Genomic DNA, 19,113 nt, shown 5'->3' with positions numbered 1-19,113 from the left:
AGCTTCTGCTATTCTGTTAATCATTTTTGACAAACATTTTTGTGGCATCGATCGTAAATAGTTAAACACTATAGATTTTCAAAACTCATTGAACCCTGGTGATTGTGTGTGTAAGTCTAAATAAATGTGCATAGTTTCAGTTTAAAAAAAATCCTTAAAACCCTTCCCTGCAGTTGTCCCAGAGAGCCGGCGAGATCTACAACAGCTTCCTGTCCAGTAAAGCCACCATGCCGGTCAACATCGACAGCCAGGCTCAGCTGGCGGATGACGTCCTCACCTCTCCGCGGCCCGACATGTTCAAGACGCAGCAGTTACAAGTACACAAGCTCATTCATGAAGATTTATTCAGGCCTTCAGTAATATAGACCGAATTATCAAGTGGCCACATGGGGGTTTTGTTCTCCTCTGGCCTTTAGTCACTTTGCACAAGCATATTGGGTCCTTTTGTGGCCATCTGGGTTTGTTTACAAAGGAGCTCTGAGGCTTTACCAGACATATAAACACAAACTGGCATACACCCACAGAGAATGGAGAGCACGCAGACACATAGACATGCAGTCAGAGATCTGTATATTTTCAGCGTAATACAATGTTAACTGTTAAGACATCTGTCATAACATCAGCTAAAAACCTCAGTCGTTTCTTTATTCTCTTTTCTGCCTGGGTTACATTTTCTTCTCCTCACTCACCGTCATCATCCTCCCCATTCACAGATCTTCAACCTGATGAAGTTTGACAGCTATTCGCGGTTCCTCAAGTCCTCCCTCTATCAGGAGTGTATTCGTGCAGAGGTAGACGGACTACCCTTGCCTGACCCCTACCAGATCCCCTGCAGTCCTGCACCATCCAAACACAGCGCCAGCTCCGACCGCTCCACCCTCTCCACTCCAAAAAAGGTGCTTCCATTGTCTTGTTTTTTTTTCAAATGGAAATGTAGGCACGGCGATTATTCGGTTTAGTTCTACAAGTCGTGTAATTTGTTCTTTATCCTGCAGGAGGCCAGGAAACAGAGGTCAGGGAGGTCGCTCAACGAGGACAGCAGAGACGAAAGTGCGGACAAAAAACGTGGGATCTTCTTCTCCTGGTCCCGCAATAGAAGCTTCGGGAAGGGACCGAAAAAGAAGGATATTGGCGACATTAACCTGGGTGAGAGCCTCAATTCTCTCTCCTTAGCAAACTGTGAGAGCATTTCTAAATGTCAAACATCCACTTTTTTTTCCCAACTTTAAAGGTGTGAACTATCAAGATGTTATTAGCTACATGCAGCTGCCCTTCAGTGGTCACAGTATTACACACACATTGTTATTGCACACTGGCCAAACCCCCCCCCCCCCCCCCACACACACACACACACTTTTTTAACACTTGTATTTTGAAATAATGAGCTTAATCCACAGATATTTAAAATGTATATTTGCGTTGGACAGTAATCTAATAGAGTTCGTTGAGTGACATCATTTAAGAAAGGTGTTAAGGGGGTGTTGTGCTAAATCGGTGGAATAACTTTCTGACTTGGTTTTAGAGAGAAACACCTACATGTGATTACTCACCGTTGTCCTGTTTGCAGATAAAAGCAGAAATAATGATAAATACATCTAAAGTGTTGTTGTTAATAGAGATGCTTGACAGTACAATACAATATTGTAGGACACTACACAGCGCAACACGTTACTGTACGATGCAGTATGACAGAACATGGTACGATTGTATACGGTACCACACAATGTAGTACGATACAGTACAGCGTGATGCATTTCGGTACAATACAATATGGCACGATACAATTCTGTACAACACAATACAGCATTATACAACACAGAACAATACACTTCGGTATACAATACAATCTGGTTCGATAACGTTTGGTACAACCCAACATGGTACAGTGCAGTACGGTACAGTGCCCTTCCTCAAGGCACAATACAGTATGATACCGTTTGTACAACACAAAACCGTACAATACAATACAGCTCCGTATGATATGATACAACTGTCAGATTTCACTGAATTTTGCCTTGCTAGGCTAGCTTCATTTGTGAAAATTGGCACAAATCTCACATTTTCTGCTTGTAAAAACCTCGTGGATGCACAACACATCCTGCAAATGTCAGATCATATCATATGATTCAAGTTTCTGGCAACGCGGTGATATTTTTGAGCTCATCATCTTCTGTGGCGTGTGTCATGCAGACTTCTGGGGTAGTAATGGGCGGAGAGAGTCCCAAGGCTCCTTGTCGTCTGGCACCAGTCTGGAGATGGCCACTTCCTGCTCTGCTGGCAAGATAGAGGTAAGATTCCTCTGGACAGATCACCATGGCAACACAGAGCCCACTACCCAGTGAAACCATTACAGCATGCCAGAGTTATTATTTATTAGCCTGATTTTATTTATTTTTTTGTGATTTGACAGCCCGCTCTTATTTTTTCACGGATGACATAAATCGGCATAACAGGCTATTGACACCAACTTTATCCTGTCACCTCTAGTCCGATAATCGCCACTCGGTCGGAGTTTGGGAACGCTCCCCCAAAAGTTGCAGTGTGATTCTACCTGACGGCTCATGCTCCTTTATCACCCTCCGGCCCGGCGCCTCTATAAGGGAAGTCCTCCAAGTCCTCTGCCACAATATCAATGTCAACATCGCCGCTGTGGATCTCTTCCTGGTGGGAGGGGAGAAGGTGAGTTTGCTGTCAATAGACGACAGGGAGACCAGTTCACAGTGGTGAACAGTTCTACCCCTGTTTATTATATAAAATATTCATTTATTTATATGCATTTCCCCGGTAGCCTTTAGTGCTCGACCAAGACTGCATGACCCTCAGCTCACGCGACTTGAGACTAGAGAAGAGGACCTTGTTCAGGTGTGAATCCAAGCACGCTGCATCCATTCATTTCCTGTATCTTTTTTCCCCCTTTTTACTACTGAGACTCTTTCTGTGCTTGTAGACTGGACCTGGTACCCATTAACCGCTCTGTGGGACTGAAAGCCAAACCTACCAAGCCAGTCACGGAGGTCTTACGTCCCGTGGTGGCCAAATATGGCCTCCACCTCAGTGATCTTGTGGCCAAAATAGTAAGTTGTCCGCTTGGAGCTCCTGTGTGTGTCCCGTGTGCAGTGTTTGACGGTGCCACAGGGTGGAGTATCATGGTTAGGGGAGGGAAGCGACCGCATCCTTTTTCATGTCTACACGGTGGTTGGCACTCAGACTCAAGCAAAGCTCTGAAGATGGAGCAGCAAGGCTATAATTAAGAATGACGACACCGCTCAAACATGCCGACTCCTCACTCCTCCTTTGCCAGATGATTTATTTTAGGCCTGTGGGTTTCCAGCTTTACATCTCTATTATACACTAGAGCCAGAGCTGAAATAAGCTTGTCAATGAAGCAAATGGTCATGAACTTAAATTGCTCACATGTTGAAATCTTTTTTCTATTTTAGAGTGGTGAAACTGAGCCTTTGGACTTGGGTGCTCCCATTTCTAGTCTGGATGGCCTGCGAGTTGTGTTGGAGCACGTCGACCCCGCCTCAGGGAAAGGTATCTGCCGCCACACACAGCCGTGTTCTTAAAGCTATAGTACGTCATATCCTTGTGTTATTGAAGGTCACTTACAATCAAACCCTCAACAAATGAGTTTACACAAACCTCAGGAAGCTCATTGCGGTCAGGCAAATCTTCGAGTCCGGTTAGCTTGAATGTGGATAAACAAAGGTTCCTACAAGGGTCATAAAAAGTTAAATTTGATCTAAAATGTATGTTTTGGTCTTAGATACGTCCTTTTTGATAAGCCTTAAAAATGCATAGGATTACTTGCGTGTTGCGATAACTTCTTTGTATCACGTTTAATGTGTTTGATGGAAGCGCGAAGGCTGCAAAGTAAGCGATAACCTTTGTTAGAGATGTTTTTCTTGCTAAATCTGACCTACGTTACAGTGCGGTAGGATATGCTACATGGCAGTACAATGCAATGCAGTACAGTGTGATACAACACAGTGCAATACAATGTGGTACAGTTTCTTAAGGTATGATGTGGTTTGGTGCGAAACAATACGACCCCCTACAGTTTGTTTGGGGGTCGAACAATTTATCCATCATTTTAAAAACCAAGGAGTAACAGTGGAGTTGGAAGGCCAGAAGTTTCTGGTTTTACCCAGAAAGAAACCTTATGTCCCTGTGATATCTGTGCCTCATGTTGACCAACCTTTGGATGGTTCTGTCACAGGCTAGCTAAGAAGTTTTGGCGCTATGCTAGTAGCATAATTCTACTAAGTTTAGGAAAAGTGGACAAAATGGATATGAGCAGTCATCAAGTGTCTGCAAATAAAAAAAAACAGTCGGTCAAGCAAATTCAGGAAGAAAAATCCGTGGCACTCAAGACGACCACCGTCCTGGGGTGGGCCAAGCAAGAACTGATGCGTTGAATCAGGTGTCAGAACCTCTTTGCTTACCTGTGACAGAACCATCCAAAGGTTGGTCAACATGAGGCAGAAGCAACACAGGGACATGAAGTTGCCTTCTGGGTGAAGCCTCGTTTACCATTAACTTGAATGTTATAAAGATTTAATCATGTAGCTTTTAACTTTCCAAATGTTACTGGAGCAAATTGAGTCGTACCAAAGGGTGGACTTAGTAGGTCATCTTCTCTTGACCTGAGGTTTGTAGACCAGACATTCACTGTTTTCCACTTCTTCTCTGCTTTCTTCAACAGACAAACCCAAGTCCTCCTCCCTAAAAAATCACCCTCCAACAAGGAGTCTTTCTGCAACAGTGAGTATCTCTCCCAATAAAAAGTCCTTTTCTGTCGCTCTGCTGCTTCTGCAACCTTCAGCGTAATTTAATCGAGGCTTATTTTTAATCATTATTAACATATAAGCCTACAAACGGTGTGTATGTTTTCCTCCCGCCCTAACCCCGCCTGTGGCTGACTCGCACGCTCACTCGTATTCCTCCACGCTGTTGAATCATATGTAGGCAGATCAAACCCAACAGATGGAGCGGCCTCATGTTTACATGGAGGTCTCAGTAAATCTGGACACTTTGCTCAGTAGGGTGCCTGGCAGCTCGTGCTTCGCCTCATCACCGTACCCCTCCATCCCCTCCCTCTCCCATCCCTCCATCCCCTAACAGAGTGCATTGTTATTGTTGCATCTGCAGGGAGATGAGAGGTCAACACCAAAGGACTTTTCTGTGAGAGCAAGTGGACCAGACTCAGCACTCCCAGGGGAAAAGAGAAAACAGAAAAAGATTAATATAGATGAAGCTGAAGGTAAATCCCCCTTTTTCTTTTCGTTTTACTTGTTTGGGTAGATATCTTAGCTCTGCTTTGCCTGGCCGTCCTTTATCTCCGGCAGCTCTAGAGGGTTTTTCTCTGTCAGGTGTGAGGCTGCTGCTGCATGTTCAACACGACTAATCCTTTCCTTCAGTCGCTCGTCCCGGTGGGAAATCTAACTCTTTAATCTGGTCTCTAGAATTCTTTGAACTGCTGAGCCGCGCACAGAGCGCCAGAGCCAATGACCAGCGCGGACTACTGAGCAAAGAAGACCTGGTGCTTCCCGACTTCCTGCGTCTGGCTCCTCCCACCTCCTCATGCTCCGCCTCCTCTGACCTGGCCTGCTCCACTCCCGACTCGCTGAAACAAAGCAGAGAGAACGGCATCTCTTCTCGCGGGCCCCTCACCTCCGGTCTTCGTTCGGAAAGCCTGGACTCGTCCCTCAGCTCCAGTGCCAATGGACACTCGGCGGCGAGGCGGTGCCTGCTGCCCCCCCCTCGCCACATGCCATTCGGCTCCCACTTATCCCCGATCCCCCGACCCTCAGACACCCGCTCCAGCCTCCGTACGGTAGAGGAGGACTCCCACACCGACCTGACTCTAGTGGGGGAGGGTGACATCAACAGCCCCAATAGCACCCTGCTGCCTCCATCTCCCACCCCTATGCCGTCCTTCGAAGGCAGCCTGCCGGAAGCCAACTTCACCCCGCCACCTCCATCCTGCTCCCACCCTCAAGACGCAGACGGGAAGTCTACTTCAGGTATTTCTACAGTGTAACAAAGTAGTGCTGCGTGTGTTTGCGTGTGTTTGCATGTATGCGCTCGCTCGCGCGCTCTCTCTCTCTCTCTCTCTCTCTCTTTCTCTCTCTCTCTCTCCCCAGTGACCATGATTCAACTCCCTCTACACTGACTCTGATGCACTTTACCAATTGATATTGACTCCTCCTCAGTCTGCCAATCATCTGATATGTTTGATTAAACATAGCAAGGATGTGTGTGTTAGTGTGTGTGTTAGTGTGTGTGTGTTATTGTTCTTAATTAATTACGCTGACATCATTGTGTAAATGGTGATATGTATATTTTGTTCAGTGATTTGGATGTCTCTTAAGTTCCCACGTTACGTATTGTTGGGTTGATTTGTTTATTCCAGGTGATTATTTTGAGTTTATTTTGTAGTTTTGGGCGCATGACAATGCAGAGTTTCTAAGTTTTAATTATATATGCATAATGCATATGGATTGATGATTAATATTGACAGAATTATTGTCAGTAAATGTTGTACCACTGAGGTTTATCTTTCAGAACAATGAACCAGTTGACAGTGAGATTAGCAGACTATATGGGTAACACTTTACAATCAGGGCACATCAATCACGGGTAGTTATTGCTTAATTAACTGTTCAATTAACAGTCAACTAATGTGTGTACAAGTTGTTCATGATATCTTTACAGAATACAGCAAAGATAGAAGGAAGAACTGGGGGAGGTTAGCTATAGCGGTAAGCATCAAGGGTTTAAGTAATTCTTTCACACTTGAAAAATATATTTCAAGTGCTTAAGAAGAAGTGTCTTGAGGTTAAAAAAAGAAGTTTTTCCCTCCTGCGTCACCTCTCTGTGGGACCAGAGTGCAGAAAGACCTGCTACGTATATGTAGCTTAAAGCTACGGATGGCTAGCAGCAGCTACAAACACTAAACAACAGCAAAACTTCCCAAAGTTGTCAGTTTACAAAATGTAAAATGCATCATCTGGTATCATCCACCTCTTTATCCTCTAATCCACAAATTCTTTGAGCTGAATGGCAAACGCTTCAACACTTGTTACTCTAGCTGCTGCTAACTGTAACTAGCATTTAGCTTCACGCTAATTATACGCAGGGGTGTTTTTCTGCATTTTAGAGTCTCAAATAAGCAACATAAAAGGAAACGCTTCTTTTAAGAGCTCAAGACACATATTTATACTTGCAAAATGGTGGGGGTTTTTTCGTTGCTGGTGGGGGTTTTTTGCCCTCCAAGCACTCTAAAACAAAAAGACATTTTTCGGCTTAAGAATCACTTTTAGGGATACTTGTTAACTCACTGTACTATAGGGGTCACCGAGACCTTTGATAAGTCCTAATTCTAATCCAGCACCAAGCATTAACGACCAAGCATTAACGAACTGTTATCAGTGCACCTTCTTTGTAAAGTGTTAGCTCCATATGTTAGCAAAGCAGACCCATGAGCTGACAGTGTGACGGAGCTGCGAATGCTAATTAAATTGCTGTATCTCTCTCCATCCCACCCTCTCCTGTAGTTGAGTACAATTCAACAATGTCAAAAAGCTACTGGTTTTTTTGGTTGTTTTTTTTCCCCTCACACAACCCTTCTAATCCAGTGAGTCATTAAACGGTGTCATCGGCCGCCGTAGCAATTTGAGCGATGGTGGAAAAAATAATTAGTCATTGGAGGGATGAGTGCTCCTCCTCCTCGACGCCGGGGCGACATTGTTGAATTGTATCTGGGTCATTCGTTCTCCCTCTATAGACGCCTGTTGTAGATAATCACTGCCAATAAACTCTGTACCTGTGATTGAGATCTAATAAATGTTAGAACTGGAAATCACTCTCGTCTGTCTTTTTACACGTTTGTGACCCCCCCCCACCCTCTCATCCTCTCCTCCGTCTCGTTTCCTCCACCTCCGCATGCCTTCTCCCTCAGCTCCTTTTTTTTTTGTCTCGTAGCTTCCTCCTCTCATCAGCTCCCACTCTTTTGTGTACTTTCTGTGTGTGTGTGTGCGCGCTAGTTTTCTCGCTCGCTCTACCTGCATGCTGATTATTATGGGGTGCTCTTACTGCTGTGGTTCATTGTCGTGTGCGCTAGACAGGTTCCCTGGTTCCGTCCTCAATGTGCGTCAGATGTGATTTTCTGTTTTGTAAATGCTTACATTTGTTTGGAAAAAAAAAAAGGAAATCCCAGGGAGTCTTCTTTGACACGCTCTAAAAATAGAAGACTCATTCTTGTTCTTTTTTCTCTTTCCCTTTTTTCGACGACTGTCTCAAAAGAACTTAACTGAAGCGGCGCCGACGTGTTCCGGCTGACCTTGCGCGCCGGTGTGTGTAAGGTCATACGTACACGAGATGGATGATGAGGAATCAAAGCCTTTTTTTTTTTTTTTTGGTCACATTCTCTGCAGGCTTCTCTTTTTCTGGTTGCTAAGTGCATCAGCCTGATTCTTCCCACCACCGGGCGCCATGGTAACCTTATCCACTGAGTTGACTGAGCTACAGATAGAAACTGTCACTACTGGTTTTCATCTCTCTCACTTGTCTATTCCTTCTCCAGCTCCTACTTACGGACTAAAATTGAAACTATGATTCAATGCGGCGGAGTTTTTCGGTGCGGGCTGTTAACACGCCCGCACTTTTAAGACTTCTCTCTCTCTTTTTTTTTAATAAAGTTGTTCCTTTTGGAATAAGCTGGAAAGTCACACTCACAGGCATGATCATGCATTTAAAACACACACACACACACACACACACACAGATATGGAATATGTTCAAGTCTATCACTCCAAACAAATGGAATTTACTTGAATTTCTCCTCTTTTTTTTTGATTCTTTCAAAATTAAGACACTGCAGACATCCCTCTCTGCGGTTGGCGTGTTCCCACCAGACTGACGCCCTCTGCTGTTTTTTGTTGTTGTTTTTTTTTAGGAAAATGTACATAATTACTGTTAAAAAGGATCGTCGTGTCCCTGTGATTCTGAACCTGCCCGGGAAAAAAAGACAGTAAAAAGAAATAATATTAAAAAAATACTTAATTTCTAAAAAGAACAAAACTCAGTATCACTTTAGAATAATTCACCTTTTATAAAAGATTAATAAATGGTTGCAAGTGCGTTATAACCTGCATTGTAGACACTTCATAAACCATTAACTAACAGTTGTAAATGGCTTAAAACCTAATTTCTCATACGTCAACGCTGGGCTACTATGTGGCAACGCCAATGCGTTTTTAACCATCATCAGATTTTGCTCTTTTGGTCACTTAATGGCGCAGTAACACAGAATACCGTCACCCTGCTGGGACATTTACAGCTGTTAATTAAAGGTTTATGATGTGTTTAGAATGCCAGTAACAACGCAGTTGTAAGCATTAGTTTATCCTTTATAAGGCGAGACTTACTGTAGAGTGGTAGCAAGAATGACTGTGACAGGGCGCGACGAAGCGCGTCAAGTTTATTTATATCCTCACGTTTCGCGCCACAAGAGCAAACTCTGCTTGAGAATGATAAGAAAAGAGTAAATGTCGCGCGTGTGTGTGTGTACTTGGTTTTTGTTATCTATTGGAGACCTTTTTCTGGTATACACACTAACCTTATCAGGACCCCTCGTCCTCATGGGGACCAAAGACCGGTTCGAATGCAGCAGAACTTAATTTATGAACACCTGGTCAAAGTTAGAGTGAAGGTGTAAATTGCAGTTAGCTTGAGGTTGAGGTGAGGCATCAATTGGTTATGGTTAGGATTAGGATTAGGGCTTGGGTTAGGATATTCACGAGTGGAAGTCAATGGAATGTCCTAATAAGGATAGCTATGCAAACCTGTGTGTGTGTGTGTGTGTGTGTGTGTGTGTGTGTGTGGGGAAACACTCAAAACGTGGAGGGCAACATGATAAAATGAACTCAAGTTAACGGAGAATAATAGGAACGATAACCACGATTCCTTTAATAAAGTGTCACTGAGTCATCCTGTAAAATCTGCAGTCGGAAAAGCTCGAGTAATAAGACGCTTTTTGTTCTGCTTTTAAAGTGTTTATATCAATTTCATTTGATTTAGTGAACTGGGACAGAAAAAGAATACTCAGAGGGAACAAAAGGAGGAAAATATAAAGGGAATATGAATGCTTTTACAGTTGTAAGGTAAAGAAATGCTAAAATGAAAATAAGTTAACCACTCATTTGAAAAAAGTAATTTAAAAAAGAACAAGAACAAGAAACAAACCAAAAAACCACAATAAATCGACCCTTTTTACTTATGAATGCGTAACAACATCGCATTTAATTCTGCATCTCAAATTTGAACAACTTCATCGGTTCATGAGGGGCCAAAATTTGAAGCTTATATTTGCTTGGCGTTCGAGGAGCAAAGAAGTGTACAAAAATAATAATAACATTCCAAGTTTTTCTCCCGGCTGTTCTCCTTCTATAGCAGCTGTTGCTGTTTGGCTTTACTCCACTAGGGGGAGACATCACACAATGTAACTTAGTGACGGGGACCAAGAAATATTTGCCCAGTGAAAGCCAACAATGAAGCCTCACATTTCCACTCTCATGTGTCGCCTTTAGCCAAACAATAATTGATCCGACCTGTGGGAGATGGTGTTTGTTTTTCCACTCTACAGTTACAGCTTGAGTCAGTGGAAAGACGAGAGGTCCAAAAACGGCTCTGTAATGCCTCAAGACTGTGCACCTGAGGGACCGCGTGGCCCTCTATCCTCCCTCTGGCGTGCGCTATCCTCAAGGGTGACACAACGCAGACCTCACCCAGGACTAGATCTGGGTCCGTTCCAGTATCCCTTAGGCCGCCATGGCAGACAGCTCATGTATCAATAACATGTATGAGACAATTACGTCTCACTTTCATCACATTCAGCCCCCCCCCCCCTTTTTTTTGGGGGGGGCTGAATTTGTCAAATGCATTACGCAATTTTGAGCTGAAGCGATTATGTCATCCTCTTGACAACAGCTGTCTGGAAAATTGTCAGCATTTAACATAACAAAGTCATGTTTTGATTCAAGAGATGCAGAACTGAAATGCACGTCGACCAAATCTTCTACGGATCAACTCAGAGGAGTGGGGGACGAAGTGAAGGCCAAGTAAGACGGTGCAGCTACGGCCACGCGTCCTTCTCCTGCTCCCAAAGCAAAATCAGGAATATTTGATAAACACACACACACACACACACACACACACACACACACACACACACACACACACACACACACACGCACGTGTTTAAGTGGCATCACAATCACAATTTCACAATGAACACAAACCGTTCAAATCCACTTAAACTTTACTCATACAGCTCAAAACCACACATCCGCCATCTGCTCTTAACTCCCAGGTCAAGTGAGGAAAAACTCGACAAAAAAGAGGCGGCGTGAGTGGCCGTCTAGCAACAGAAGGGTCGCTGGTTCGATCCCCACTTCCCCTGGTGACTATGTCAAAGCGTCCTTGAGCAAGATACTGAACCCCTAATTGCTCCTGATGGCCCTGTGATGGACTGACCACCCGTCCAGGGTGAACCCCGTCTCTCGCCCAGTGTCAGCTGGGATAGGCCCCACCCCCCACGACCCTTAACTGTTAAGCTGTGTAGAAAATGGACGCGTGGAAAAACCCCTAAACAAACACCCTTTTCGGTTAAAACACATACATTTTTAAAAAAAATTATTGTAAAAAATGTTGCGTATTGATGCAAGTTGTCAACCTTTTCTTTCTCTTTTGCTCATATTTCACTCTTGGGGAAACTATAAAGCATTGAACATTAAATTTGCAAATCCTGACCTGTCAGCCGCATCACCTTGAGGAGATCCGGGCCTAACAAATTCATAGAAAACGGAGGCGTGGAAGACGGCTGATGGATGACTTGAGTCCAAGTACTTTTTTTTTTTTTTTTGCTCAGTAAATCAAAATCAATTCCAGTCCATCAACTGCCGGCTCTGCAACGAGACTTGTGTGGATCTATAAACAGTCACATCAGCCCTGAGTAATGTCCGATTCACCCTCAAACATCACGATCGCGTCCTTGAACTTTCACGTCGTGGGACGGGAGCAGGATTCACCTTGTTGGGCTTGTTATGGTGGTTTTAGCAGAGGTTCTGTGGAAGGTCGGCTGTTGGGACTCACAGGCTGTTTACATCCGCGCTGAATCACAGCCAACAAAGCTGAAGTGCTGCGTTTGAGTCACCAGGGCCTCTGTGTTTAGAGTCCACGGGGCCACAGGGTTCAGAGGAGACGGGGAGAGTTTATCACTCATCGCAACTGTAAAGCAACCACACTGGAAACTCCGCTTTCAGCCCTGTGGAACCTCATACCCAACACACACTCTTGAGATGTTTATATGCGATGGGTTTAGCGCCATCTGATGAGGTCATGCAGCTTTGAAAAGACAGAACGAGCGCATTGGAAGTATGCCGCATGTAACCACGAGTGCAATAGGCCTTTATTACGTTTCATTTCAGTCCAGTTTCACAGTTCTATCGCGCAATTTGATGAGTTAGTTTGAAACAGTAACGTCACTAAATTTGTTTTAACAACGTCTCTCCAGATTATACAACATTATCAGATTATGCAAACACGTCAGATTGTAGTTTCCATTTGAGCCACAGAGATTAAATGCATGTGCATCCACGCGATGGGAAAGAAAGGACGATAAAGACGATAAAGTGATGCAAGCTACATTTTGTGACAAACACCATTTTGTGGTTGCTAGCTAACTTGAAGTTGAGTCAGTAAACGTATAGGCTAACATCCAAATATTGAACCTTTCTCGCTGGGAAGTGACATCATGTGTCTGGAGCCAGGTTCTTTTCAAATGGTCGCAAGAACTTAAAAAAAAAAATTGACCAACGGTGAAGGGTGAAGCCACATTTCCATGGTAACTGTGCGCTCTGTTAGTCACGGGTGCATGTTAGGATTGTGGGTAATGTAGTAGCTCTCCCTCAGATTGCTACTAAAACCTGTTTTTGTTAACGCAAGGTCGATATCCGGCCTAGTCGAAGCTTCAGCAGAAGCACATTACATCGCTTCACAACCTGCTAGCTCATAGTCACCATTAATGCTGATATTCAACTCCTCAACGGAGAAACTGAATGGAATTTTAATTTACAGTTGAACTCCATGCTTCATATTTCGCTCTCTGAATATCTGGGAGGCAGAGGATTACTAGAATGTTTGGGAAACCACCTGTATCGTAACAAAGGAAAGGCCTTTAGCATGAGCTAATGCTAAACTTTTAGTTTAAGAGGCAAGGCTAGCAGGAGTTAGCAGAAGAGAGATAGCGGTAGTTACGTGTTGTAACTTTGGGTTCTATGAGTATTTGCAGCTGTGTAATACAACTGCGGTTCCTTGATCAGTGAGGTGAAGAGTTTAGAAGAGAGTAAAACCCTGGTATTACAGAACAAGTCTGACCAGTGCTAGCTTGTTTAGGTGCTAACAGATTATCACTGTAAAGCTACAGTTTCATAAAAAGTGAGAGTCTCTTCCATTCAAGCTCTTCCTTAATGATTTCACAAGCTCACTGCCACAAGGAGTTTTTGCATGTGGTGGCAGTACTATGATCCATACACAGACGCTGGCAAGCTGTCTACTTTGCGTTAGCTCTCCGCTAGCTTTGATAAATAATTGAACCATGCTTCTCTTCTGGACTTCCCATTTATTATCAGACAAAATACAATAATTTCTGATGGTGAATCAATTCATTTCAAGGGTCTTGTGTGATGAAGCAAATAAATGATCCTCCATTTTTTTGCATGCTAACAGTGGCGTTGGCTACAATGGAGCCTAGGAAGTTAGCAAATATTGAGAGTTCTTCCTAATATTAACAGTGCAGAGTATGACTTTCCCCTTTTGGAACTTCCAAGGGATGTTAATGTGTCTTAGGTAACTGACAGGTTTACTACACCCCTTTTGGACCAAATAAATGATCATTTTTCAGGACCTCTTCCATCAAAAACCATCATCTTGACCATTCACATAACACTAACTTGTCTTTTCTTTTCTGGCACTCTTCTTAGAGGGAACAACAAACCCAGACTCCAACACCAAATTGCCCTCAGAGAGAGCAGACCAGGAGGTAATGGATGTGGAGGCTGTCCATCTTGAGGAGGGGACGCTGGAAACGTCCCAGGGAGAGGACTCTGAGCTCAGTCTTAGCTTCCAGGGCTATGTCGCCGAGCTACGGCAGTGTCAGAGCAAGATGAGAAATGCCCAGATGCCCCATAACGGTCGCAACCCACCTGAGGACAAGGACTGCCAGACAGACCTTTTTAAGGCCACTGTTGTCTAAAGGGACACCCCCCCCCCCCCCCCCCACTGCTGCACTTTTAAACCCAGAGGCACTGTCATTTTTGGAAGGGAACAACGATGGGCTGCATGCACAAAGCTGGCAAGACCTGCATCCCCTCAACAACAAAAAAAAGGTGATAGATATTGAATATTTGTTACTAATTTTAGTGTCTTCTTGATTACTTTTAGTACTGGTTGTAATTTTTGGGATAGTGTTTTTTGGTATAGTTTAATGATTCTTGAATGAGCCGTTGAAGATGAAGGACAGCAGTGGATAAAGCCAGACTTAAACTTTTGGGTACCGGATTCCTATAAGGCACACTTGATGTTTACGAGTTGTGATTTATCCTAAAGTAGAGGTGATGCCAGGGAAATCTACAAGGAAGTGTTCAATGTTTGTTCATGCAGCTGGAACGTGGGTACACTTTCTTCTTAAGAAGGCAAGATTCCAAAGAAAGATCGTTCACGTTGTGATAAATCAGGCAACATGGCCTCCCCCAAGATTACCTGTTTGATTTCTACTGTCAGAATACAAAAAAGTGGAACAAATGATTGGCGGTCAATAATTCAGCTTTCTATTATAGCTTATATAGGTTCAAGGTTAGTAGGGTGGAGCTTTCTACCCATATCTCATCCATATTTGAGCGTTTTCCTTGAATCCTTACGCAGACAGACTGAACAGAGCATTACACAAAATGTTTCAAAGAAAGGTTGTGCGAGTTGATGCAAAACTATAAATATACATGTTATGTGTATTATTATGATGAACCATCGTTCAAGGACTGACAACAAAACATTTGGGAGAGGATTTGGCTTGAATTGAGTGTGAGGCAAAGGGAAAGTGGAAGTCGGTGGCGCCCTCTGGTGGATTTATTGCATATCATACATGTCAAAGTCACGGATACATGCTAGTAAGAGAGTAGTGAGGCATATATTGTTGGACGTATCCACTCTCATAATGGGAGGATAATTGAACTTAAACACTTTCAGTCTTTTGTTGTTAATGGCTGTTAGCCAACCGCTTTTTAGCACATTTCTGCCACCTTCTGGTGGTCCTAATGCATTACCACAAGGTGCCGGTAAACAACAAGGGGACAATATAATTTTTAAAACAAGGTAATTGTCTCAAATATATATCGTAATTTAATGTATACTCAAAATCCTGACCCATCCCTCACAGTAAGCTATCAAGCTAGCTTGCTAAAAAGAAGGTTATGCTAGCAACGCATGCAAATCAGTCAGCGGAAGTTTTGTTTTGTTTGTGTTAATTGTTCATAATAATAACAGCACAATGCTCATGTCCTAAGCACAACCAAATCATGTTCTAAATGAAATTAATCAGAACACTTTTAAAATTTTGATACAAGAATCGCAACCAGTTAGCCGCTAGCTAGCTTTTTCCACCAGGGACAACTGTGAAAGCACTAGAAATGAGTACATGTAGCTTTAGTAAGTGAAATTTATTGCTCCATTGAATAAAGTGTGCCCTATAAGAAAGTGGTACCCTCTTTTGTTGGATCATATGGTAGCTAGAACATTTTAGGATCATAAGGGAAGTAAAATAAAAACATATTTTCCTCAATATTTATCTATTTCCTCATCTCATCTTAGATCGCCTGTTGTTGCTTCTGTGGTCTTGAATTTGTTCCATGTTGAATAATTAAAAAAAACCTTTGATGGCTGTAACCTCAACTCATCCTCGTTGTTTTCCTTTTGAAAAAGTGCAGTTATTTATTACCATTATGCATTTATTCATACAAATCTGCCAACAGGAAAATCTCACCACCTCTGACATACTTTAGACTCTTGCAGCAACAAATTCTCTAACCAGCTAAATGTGCTTGCTGGTTAAATGGTCAATAATTGACAACACAGTTCCCTTGAACAATTTCCCTTTTCAGAAAACCTACACCTGAGGTTTTGGTACTAAAGTGGACGTGCTGTTTAGTTGTCCAGCCTCCTCTTTGTATTTTAACCCCAGCATCTGGAGAGCGATTATTACAGATGGTGAAAATTAGAGGTTAGATTATGGGACTGGGGGAGTTTTTCTTGACACAGCATGTCACTGCTGGAATGCTGACAGAACCTGGTGCTTGCGGTGGTTTTCTTATGCCCCTCATATTTATACTTTGCTAATTGTCAAAGGTATTGTTTGTTGACACTGTTCATCATTGGGAACAGGAAGTGCTTCTAGACCTTTTATCTTCAAAAGACAGAAGATATCTGATCCGAAAACCTGAGATAAATTCAGGTGGGAATGTTTTGACTGCTTCCACCCATGACTTTTCTCATGGTAGCCACGATACCTTAGGAGTCTTACTTTGAAGGCCAGGCACACCTGTACTACTTCATTATTTTCAGCAATGGAAAACAAAATAGTCTCTTCTTCAAGGTTTTGATTAACTGCTCCTGTCAGTAAGATATTGCGGTGTACAAAGTCGTGGCTAAAGTTAAAGGGATACTCCAGCAATGTCGTACTGCACACGCATAAAGTCTGGGGGCTTTGGGCGTATCCGAGGCTGAGGAGTTAAGAAAGGCCGATGATAAAGACACTTTTATCACAACACTTAATCATTTGCTGTCCTCTCTCTAGTATTGCCTGTAATAATAATAATAATAATAATAAAAAAAACTCAAGTAAATGCATGAAAGACTACTTAAAAAATGGAGAAAATCACCAAAAACCAAAGAAAAAGGTAGGTTCAAGTCAATCCTGCTTTGAGTCAAGTTGCCAAAACACTGGACACTACACTTCCCATGATGCAGCTCACAGCACCTGTCAAGACTGACCCATGCTGCCAGGTAAAAACTTTTCAAACTTTCAATGTGTGTTTCTATTTACAATTGTAAGGTTTTCCAACATGTCGTGCCCACACCTTTTGTGACTCGTGCCCACACCTTTGCAACTTCTCATGCACCGTCCACACCTTTAGAGCTTGTGCACGCTCTCTTTAGCCCACATATTTGCAACGCGTGGCCACATGTCTCTTGACCACACCTTTAGTTACTCGCCACCAAAACATTTCGGGCACTGACCACACCTGTCTAATCACGGCTGCATGTCTCGTCACAACACCTTTGTAACACGTGCACACTCATCTTGTGCCCGTACGTTTGTAACTCGTGGCACAGACCTCATATTGGTGATTCGTGACCACTCACTCAGTTGAGACTGCACCCTTTGAAACTTGTCGCTTAAACATCTACTGCTTACATGTTTATAACTCGTGCACACTTGTCTCGTGCCCTAGTCTTTATAACTCGTGCACACTTGTCTCATGCCCTCACCTTAGTAACTCGTGCACACTTGTCTTGGGCCCTCACCTTTATAACTCGTGCACACTTGAATCATACCCTCACCTTAGTAACTCGTGCACACTTGTCTCGTGCCCTAGTCTTTATAACTCGTGCACACTTGTCTCATGCCCTCACCATAGTAACTCGTGCACACTTGTCTTGGGCCCTCACCTTTATAACTCGTGCACACTTGTCTCATACCCTCACCTTAGTAACTCGTGCACACTTGTCTTGGGCCCTCACCTTTATAACTCGTGCACACTTGTCTCATACCCTCACCTTAGTAACTCGTGCACACTTGTCTCGTGCCCTCACCTTAGTAACTCGTGCACACTTGTCTCGTGCCCTCACCTTTATAACTCGTGCACACTTGTCTCGTGCCCTCACCTTAGTAACTTGTGCACACTTGTCTCGTGCCCTCAACTTAGTAACTCGTGCACACTTGTCTCGTGCCCTCACCTTAGTAACTCGTGCACACTTGTATCATACCCTCACCTTTATAACTCATGCACACTTGTCTCGTGCCCTCACCTTAGTAACTCGTGCACACTTGTCTCGTGCCCTCACCTTAGTAACTTGTGCACACTTGTCTCGTGCCCTCAACTTAGTAACTCGTGCACACTTGTCTCGTGCCCTCACCTTAGTAACTCGTGCACACTTGTATCATACCCTCACCTTTATAACTCATGCACACTTGTCTCATGCCCTCACCTTAGTAACTCGTGCACACTTGTATCATACCCTCACCTTTATAACTCATGCACACTTGTCTCATGCCCTCACCTTAGTAACTCGTGCACACTTGAATCATACCGTCACCTTTATAACTCGTGCACACTTGTATCATACCCTCACCTTTATAACTCATGCACACTTGTCTCGTGCCCTCACCTTTATAACTCGTGCACACTTGTCTCGTGCCCTCACCTTAGTAACTCATGCACAATGGTCTCATGCCCTCACCATAGTAACTCGTGCACACTTGTCTCATGCCCTCACCTTAGTAACTTGTGCACACTTGTCTCATGCCCTCACCATAGTAACTCGTACAGACTTTTCTCATACCCTCACCTTAATAACTCATGCACACTTGTCTCATGCCCTCACCTTAGTAACTCGTGCACACTTGTCTCATGCCCTCACCTTAGTAACTTGTGCACACTTGTCTCGTGCCCTCAACTTAGTAACTCGTGCACACTTGTCTCGTGCCCTCACCTTAGTAACTCGTGCACACTTGTATCATACCCTCACCTTTATAACTCATGCACACTTGTCTCATGCCCTCACCTTAGTAACTCGTGCACACTTGAATCATACCGTCACCTTTATAACTCGTGCACACTTGTCTCGTGCCCTCACCTTAGTAACTCATGCACAATGGTCTCATGCCCTCACCATAGTAACTCGTGCACACTTGTCTCATGCCCTCACCTTAGTAACTTGTGCACACTTGTCTCATGCCCTCACCATAGTAACTCGTACAGACTTTTCTCATAC

At 43.6% G+C, this 19,113-nt stretch overlaps 1 protein-coding gene across 2 annotated transcripts in view; it reads left to right on the top strand.

Annotated features, from left to right (window-relative positions):
- Window positions 1–15,997, top strand: part of rgs12a (regulator of G protein signaling 12a) — a 46,027-nt gene extending 30,030 nt beyond the window's left edge. For both annotated transcript variants that reach the window (XM_086196999.1, XM_086196998.1), the window contains exons 7-18: window positions 174–317; window positions 714–896; window positions 996–1,146; window positions 2,191–2,288; window positions 2,488–2,679; window positions 2,789–2,862; window positions 2,948–3,074; window positions 3,441–3,537; window positions 4,709–4,767; window positions 5,155–5,266; window positions 5,469–6,029; window positions 14,049–15,997. In XM_086196999.1, coding sequence (XP_086053125.1) covers window positions 174–317; window positions 714–896; window positions 996–1,146; window positions 2,191–2,288; window positions 2,488–2,679; window positions 2,789–2,862; window positions 2,948–3,074; window positions 3,441–3,537; window positions 4,709–4,767; window positions 5,155–5,266; window positions 5,469–6,029; window positions 14,049–14,320 — 2,070 coding nt within the window. In that variant the 3' untranslated portion in view covers window positions 14,321–15,997. The remainder of the gene's footprint in view (window positions 1–173; window positions 318–713; window positions 897–995; window positions 1,147–2,190; window positions 2,289–2,487; window positions 2,680–2,788; window positions 2,863–2,947; window positions 3,075–3,440; window positions 3,538–4,708; window positions 4,768–5,154; window positions 5,267–5,468; window positions 6,030–14,048) is intronic.
- The last annotated feature ends 3,116 nt before the right edge of the window (window positions 15,998–19,113 follow it).

The sequence above is a fragment of the Aulostomus chinensis genome, chromosome 24 (genome assembly GCF_037954235.1).
Source record: "Aulostomus chinensis isolate RoL2024-O1b breed Wild chromosome 24, RoL_Achi_v1.0, whole genome shotgun sequence".
NCBI lineage: Eukaryota > Metazoa > Chordata > Actinopteri > Syngnathiformes > Aulostomidae > Aulostomus > Aulostomus chinensis.
This window is presented reverse-complemented; position numbering and strand designations above follow the sequence as displayed.